Below are 7,053 nucleotides of genomic sequence, written 5' to 3'. Positions count from 1 at the left end.
GAGAAAGCCACATCAGAGAAAGGAAGAAACAAAGACAGACAGTTAGACAGTTTCGGAAATACTATACCCTTCCAAGACTCACCATGAGCAAGCACACGGCTGATTCAGGCATGAGTTGGACAGCCATGATGGGATCCCTCTATAGATTCTTGTGAAAAGGGAACGTCGCTAATTTCCTTGGGGGACTCTCTTCGTTATCCTCTTCCTTGTTCCTCTTGTTCTGAGTCTTCACCCAGGAACCAAGCTCATCTCTGTCCAGATGAAGTCCTTTGACTGGCCCTCCCACCCCTGTGTCCTTAACCACCTCCCTGTGTCAGTGCTGCAGACTCTGGTCTCTGGTCTCTGATTGTAATGTCACAGTCTCTGGAGAGCCTACTCTCCAGTCTCTCTGCGACTCTTCAGACTGAGCAAAAAGCTACCCTCCTTCTTCCAGTTCTTTGATCTGAGAGCAGAGCAGCCCCCCTCCCCACACACACACACTCTTTTCACTTTTAAAACACTCCCCGCAGACCCCACTCCCACCTCCCCCAAACCCCTGTGACTCGGGCGCCTCTTGCTATATGCTCCCCTCCCTCTTTTGCTGCCTTCTGCCTCCCTTTTTCAGTCTACTCTGCTCACAACACAAAGCACATCCAGGCGTACACGTGGGGTTTCAGTCTTTCTCCTGAGGCTGTCCTGTCGCTGCTCCATAGGATGTAACCTGCATCAGTGATGCTCCCCAGTCTAAAGCACTCCTCCACTGTGATGGGAAAGACAGAAGCCTCACCTCACCTCTCCACTCAGAGATCCAGCGTAGAGAGATCCCCTTTAGCCTAATTCCCTCCCTCATATATCATCAGCATGAGACAAGGGCAGAGAGGGAAGCCAATAAAGGAGAGTATAATAGACAGTTTCCAAATGACAGAGGATAGTGTAAAAGGCAGCCAGAGATGTAGAGATGTAGTGGAGAGAGCAGCCACTGGTGAAAGAGGTCCACACCGTGCTGAGAGTAAATGAAGGTGGGTGGGGAAGAGGGAGGGGAAAGAGCGATGGAAATGCAGCAGGCGAGTGCAGACCGCGCCTATCGATGCCGGCTGCAACAGCAAAGGCAGTGTGGGATGTGAGTAAATATACCTCACCTCACTTAATGGATGGGGTGTGCATGTGTGATTGTGCACATCTGATTTAGATCCATGGTAGCTATCGTGTTTACAGACACCTGTGCTCCAGACTGGGATTTTTTCTAATCAGTTTTTACCATTAATAATTTAGACAGAAAGAGTCTTAGCGTGGCTTTTGTCTTGTGTGTTCAAGAGAGAGCATCAGATAAAGATAAGTAATGGGAAGGAGATACAAAGAAAGTCAGAAATCATGTAATCATACAAATGAAAGCAAGCCTCAGTACAATCAACCAGCTCTGCATTAATATTGTGAAAATGTAATTATCTCCATTGTGAGCAAATGTATATACATGTTCATGTGTCTGTGGTGTACAAAGCCAAATCAAAGGGCAGGTATTATTCATAGGGAAGAACTAAGAATGAATTAAAAATTCACATTTTACTCACAAGATCTTTGAACATACTGTCTTTTTTTAGCTTAAAAGTCCAGGGTGTACCAGGAGGATTTATTGGCAGAAAGGAATATAATATTCCTAGATATGTTTTCATTAGTGTATAATCACATTAAAAAAGAATAGTTGTTTTTTGTTACCTTAGAATGAGATGTTTTTATCTTCTTCTGCAAAGTCTGCTAGGTGTCTACCAGGGGTGTTTCCTGGATTTGAGGACATTCAGGACTTCTATAGGGGTTCCATGGAGATCCTCCCCCAGACATTTTTATTTGGTAAACCCCCTCTAAATTTAAATAATTTTTCTGTGTATTCTGGCACCTTATTTGCATTAAAAATACATTACACATTTAATCTAACTTTTAACTTTAAAAATATTAGTAGTTGTTAGTAATTACCATTAGTATTAACACACTCACTATTTTTTTTAGTGTATTGGAATGTAACATTTTCTTTCACACACTTACTCTCACACACATGCAAAGCAGAGAGAGGGATGGAGTTATTTTCCTTATTAAACAGAAAAATACAATCATACACCTTATGAATTTCAATTTCTCTCTTTCATGGAACTAAATATAATAAAAAGATTTGAGTTGTTAATGGTCCACTGTGATGTATTGCATCTAGCAATGTAGCTGCATGAGCTACTGGTGTGGTTTTACACCAGGTGTGCGTGACAACGTGTGTTAGATGTAACAACATCTACCACAGAGAACAACAATGTCGGATGCTAAAGAGGTTAGCGTGGTGGTTGAGCCAATCTCATTTGTGAAGTATTTATTTGAAAGAGCCTGTCCTTTCTGAAACAGTGTCCAACAACTGGTCAGGTGGAACATGTTAGTGTTTTGTTTTTTGTTTTAGCGTTTTTTGCATCAAAATAAGTTTGAATCAAATTGTAATTTTCCAAGTAAAACTCTTCAGCACCTCTTTATTCTTTGGTATTGAACATTTTTGACTATCCAACAAATTTAACATCTAACCCCACAACCAAAAGTAAAAATCCAAAAAACAAAACAAATCACTCAATTTCCATCTGTGTGTTGGCACAGACATTATTTCCTAAGTAATCATTGTTGCTCTCACTATGCATTAAAATGCATACATTTATACTATAGACAAATTTTATAGTCTACACAGCCTGCCTACACGCTTGCAAAGCGAATGGTTTTCAGGTGGTTACAATTTGTGACTGCTACTAAATCCTACACACTGGTCCTTTAATGAGAAATCACATGCTTATTCTTAAAATATATTATGGTTCACACAGTAGTGACTAATATGAATGATGCAGACTCACAAATCACGACATTCTGACATAAAATGTTTTTATTCTGAATATGTTTTCTTACCACACTAACACCCAGTCCGTCATAACTTCCTCTTGCAGTCTGTGGTTGCAGTCACTTATAAGGAAGTAAAGAAAAATATGCATTCACATTCACAGCATTTTTATTGCTACTATATAAAGATTGTAACTGGAACTTAAGTCCACCACAGTAAACACCAGTACTTGCGATGAGTTTATTGCTGTGGTATGTTGCTTGAGGCCTTTCTTTGGCTGTGATTTGAGCAACAAACACCATACCTGAGATAAAATTACAGTCAAACTTTTTGGCTAAAAGCATTTTCATTCAGCTTTTCACACAATTACATTTATTTACATTTTCTGATACGCCATCAGGTATTGAGACCCACACTATTTTTAACACTTTCAGTTTCAGTCTATACATATGTTGCCCAAGTCAAGTTCTCTTCAGTTAAACTCCTCCCCTCAGTTAGCTGCAGGCACCAGGGGTGTTGCCCAGAGAGCTAGAACAGGAAACTTGCTTGTTTTGCCACAGGTTTGGTACGAACTAAACTCTTGAAAGAAGACGTGAGGGAATATATGGTGAGTGAAAGCCAGTTTTTTGATAATACAACACAAACAAAACATAACTGAATTGTTTAACGTAAGGGTAATGTTTATTGGAAAACGTCTCAGTACCTTTCTAACCTTAAACCTGCTCTTGCTATAATGAGAGTTTAAAAGCAAGGATACAGTGATCAATGTAAGCAGTAGTAACAATGTAGTGTATAAAAACAAATATATAAGCAGTCATTGAACCACTTTATTTAACGTTTTGCAGCTTTTTTCATTTTTCTGTAATTATTTCTATCACAGATTGCTGAGTTCAGCAGGAGATGGCACTGCTGAACTACAAGACTGAGCCTGTTGGTAATGAAAGCTTGGACGAATGGCATTTACTTGGCTCGGGGGGATTTGGTGAAGTCTACAAAGTCAGACACAAGGACTTGGGGTTTGATGTGGCCATTAAGATACTTCATAATGGCGTTTGGTAAATAAATACCATATAAATATCTGCAATCTTTCTTCGCTTGCCATACTTGTCAGATAGTAGCTTTATATCTTTGGCTTTCTCTTAACGTCTTTCTTGTCTTACCTCATTCCAGCCCATTCATTCCAAAAGAGAGAGCACTGCACAAAGAGGCTGATCACATGGAAGAGGCTTCCTGTGAGTTTGTGCTAAGGCTTTATGCACTGTATCATGGATGTCCACCAATTAGAGAAACAGCCTTGCAACAGGGAATAGTGATGGAGTACATGAGAAGAGGATCTGTTCAGTCTCTGCTGGATGACCTGCGTGGCCCTCCACCGTGGCCCCTGACCTTCCGCTTGGCCCATCAAGTGGCTCTTGGCATGAACTTCCTCCATTTAAAGAAACTTATTCACCACGACCTAAAGCCAAGTAATGTACTGCTGAACGATGATCTTCACGCCAAGGTAGAGAACCACCAACCTAAACTCCTATGTTCACAATAAATATAAAGATGATTTTATTCTTTGTTTTATGTAATGTGTCTCTTCTTACTCTGTAGATAGCTGACTTTGGTCTTTGCAGGGTTTCCACCAGTGCTTTGAACAGCAACAGAGAAACAACCGGAGTGGATGGAGGCTCATACAAGTACATGCCTCCTGAGGCTTTTGAGACATCATACAAACCTTGCCGTGCTTTTGACAGATACAGGTTAACATTGAAAACAATACTTATCAATAGGAATACTACTGTATGTATACACATTACTAAATATCTCCTCTCGTTCTCTCTGTTAATCAGCTATGGCATCCTGCTCTGGTCCATTGTTACTGGTAAAGAACCATATCCAAGTATGTGTAGTTTATTTTAGTGTCCTACCATTCTCTTGTTGGCATTTCTGTCTTTTAGTGAATGAAATCACATCTTACCATCTTTTTTAGTTTGTTTGATCTCTGTATTGTTTCCTTCATAACTTATCACTTCATAACTGAACCAAGCACTGTACATATGCTATGTATGTCCAGTTCACATATGTACAGACCCTCAGTTGTGTTTGCATATTTTGATGCATGGCCTCTTTGTGTCACTATACGTACTGTAGTGGCTGATTACAGTCTTGTGGCTCTGAAGATCCCTATGGGGGACAGACCTGACTTGGAGGAAATTGACCAGACAAAGGCAGAAGGCTTGGAAGAGATAGTTAAGCTCATGAAGAGGTGCTGGGATGGGACACCCAGTGCGAGGCCTGAATTTAAAGGTAGATATTTGTTATGTTGTTGTTGCTGTTGTTTTTATTTGTATATATGGCATAACTATATACTTACTATTTACTATTTACTTAAATGGGCTTTTGTAGAGTAGTTTAAAACGTATGAAGAAATACATTAAAATGAAACTTTGCTTCTATTTCAGAGTGCGGTAAAATAACTGAGAATGTGCTCTCAAAGCACAGTAAGGGAACTTGTGATGCAGTCTATCAAGTCTTGAAAGGACTGGTACAACTTATACATTTCATCTCAGATAATGAATATAGTCCTAATTAAACATGATTCATAATTTCTTCTAACTAGTATTTCTTTCTCTGATTTCTAACATGTTCTCCCTCGTTCACTGTAGGAGTCACCGACCAGCAATGAACATTCAGAAACATTCAGTTTTCCTCCTCAGAGACTAGGTAGACTGTTTAATACCATTTGTGGTTTATTTGGCTTTTATGTCTTAGTTATTCCTTACTTGCCACTGTAAAATATGTTGTTTCTTTCTCTTTTTCAGAAACGTCAGAGTCAAATGATGTTGTGGATCATGTCAGATTTACAGCAACTGAAAGGTCTTCCATGCAGGTATGTCAAATGCACTTTGATCTTTGCCTGACAGGAAGTTGAAGACAAATGAAGTAGCTTTATTTAATCAAAGTCATTTTAATCTGGTCCCATTGAATCCTGAGATGAGCAACATTTATACCGTACCGTTTATTGAATATTATTTTGTAAGGGATTGGGCATTGCATTCTTAGTAGTTTATTATCATATTAAACGACACATCATTCAGTAATTTAGACTGGCTTTCTGAAACTAGTGTACAATATATTAGGCAATGTACTTAATGTATAATACATTACACAATATAGACTGAAAAAAGCTTTGTATTTTTGGCAACAGGATTCTGTCAATGTTCCTGCTGAAAGAATGAGTGATGCAGATAAAGGTGAGTACTTTTGTCACTGTACTGATGCTCTATGTTATAACAATTAATTGAAGTTATTTTTTGTTCACATTTCCACGTAAATTTTTTTGTATGAACATGATATTGTAATTTACGAAAGGTCACATTAATATTTGACTTCATTCTACTATTTTCCAACAGCAAAGTTTGTTGATGACAAAAGGACAACATTAATTCAAGACGTTGTTGAAGTAATGGCAGTAGTAGATGAGCTTGATGACATGGTCCACAGTGAAACCTACTCAAGGATCGAAGCTGAAAAGACAAGCCAGAATAAAATGAGAGCGCTGTATAGGAGCACATTGCTTTCAGGAGGGGAGAAGGTCAAAGCAGCCTTCTACGACGCCCTCAAAAAACATCAGCCCCATCTAGTGGAGAGGCTCGGTGAGATTTTAAATACAACACTCAAACATGATAGTTTAACCTATGAGTTATTCAAGTTTTTAATTTCACTTTCATTTCCTTCAGGTGGCTAATTCGAAAGCAACTGTGGCCTTCCTGCATTTTAAGGACAAATGTTAAATGACTCTCCCTGCCCCCCTCTTTTACACTTTCATCTTTTTTAAGAAAAATCCATCTATTTTATTCATTTGTATATATGCAATTTGTTGACATTTTATTACCCTACACTTACTAAATAACTAAACCATTTTTTATTTTATATATTTTAATTAATATCTTTTTCAATAAATAAATTTTTCCAGAAAGTTCTGTCTCCTCACCTTCTCTTCTTTTATACTTGAAAGAGTAACATGACGTGTTGGGTAGGCGTAATGGATTAACTATGAACAAAAAACATATTTGCCATTGTTAATATTATGAAGGGGGGAGAGAGAGAGAGAGAGAGAGAGGAGAGAGAGAAAGAGAGGATTGAGAAGGGAGGGGAAAGAGAGAGACTCGGTAAGAGGCTTTTCTGGTTCAATCCCTCAGTAACTGTCACAAGCAGTCAGTCAGTCACCTGCA

At 38.8% G+C, this 7,053-nt stretch overlaps 1 protein-coding gene across 1 annotated transcript; it reads left to right on the top strand.

Annotated features, from left to right (window-relative positions):
• Positions 1 to 3,343: 3,343 nt before the first annotated feature.
• LOC118330567 (receptor-interacting serine/threonine-protein kinase 3-like) lies at positions 3,344 to 6,787 on the top strand. The gene is made up of 12 exons (XM_035665153.1): positions 3,344 to 3,440; positions 3,714 to 3,888; positions 4,004 to 4,334; positions 4,430 to 4,578; positions 4,669 to 4,718; positions 4,970 to 5,125; positions 5,281 to 5,363; positions 5,485 to 5,542; positions 5,641 to 5,708; positions 6,027 to 6,072; positions 6,232 to 6,474; positions 6,559 to 6,787. The coding sequence occupies exons 2-12, from the start codon at positions 3,734 to 3,736 to the stop codon at positions 6,564 to 6,566; spliced, it is 1,347 nt and encodes a 448-aa protein (XP_035521046.1). The 5' UTR covers positions 3,344 to 3,440; positions 3,714 to 3,733; the 3' UTR covers positions 6,567 to 6,787.
• The last annotated feature ends 266 nt before the right edge of the window (positions 6,788 to 7,053 follow it).

Source organism: Morone saxatilis, unplaced genomic scaffold (genome assembly GCF_004916995.1).
Source record: "Morone saxatilis isolate NCDOM2014 unplaced genomic scaffold, NCSU_SB_2.0 Contig2, whole genome shotgun sequence".
In the NCBI taxonomy this organism is placed as follows: Eukaryota; Metazoa; Chordata; class Actinopteri; family Moronidae; genus Morone; species Morone saxatilis.
The sequence above is the reverse complement of the archived record's forward strand: the minus strand, read 5'-3'. Positions and strand labels throughout refer to the sequence as shown.

Coding starts and splice junctions, on each gene's coding strand:
- LOC118330567 (XM_035665153.1), top strand. CDS start 3,734: ATGGCACTGCTGAACTACAAGACTGAGCCTGTTGGTAATGAAAGCTTG. Junction 4,579..4,668: donor CGTGCTTTTGACAGATACAG/GTTAACATTGAA, acceptor TCTGTTAATCAG/CTATGGCATCCTGCTCTGGT. Junction 4,719..4,969: donor TGGTAAAGAACCATATCCAA/GTATGTGTAGTT, acceptor TACGTACTGTAG/TGGCTGATTACAGTCTTGTG.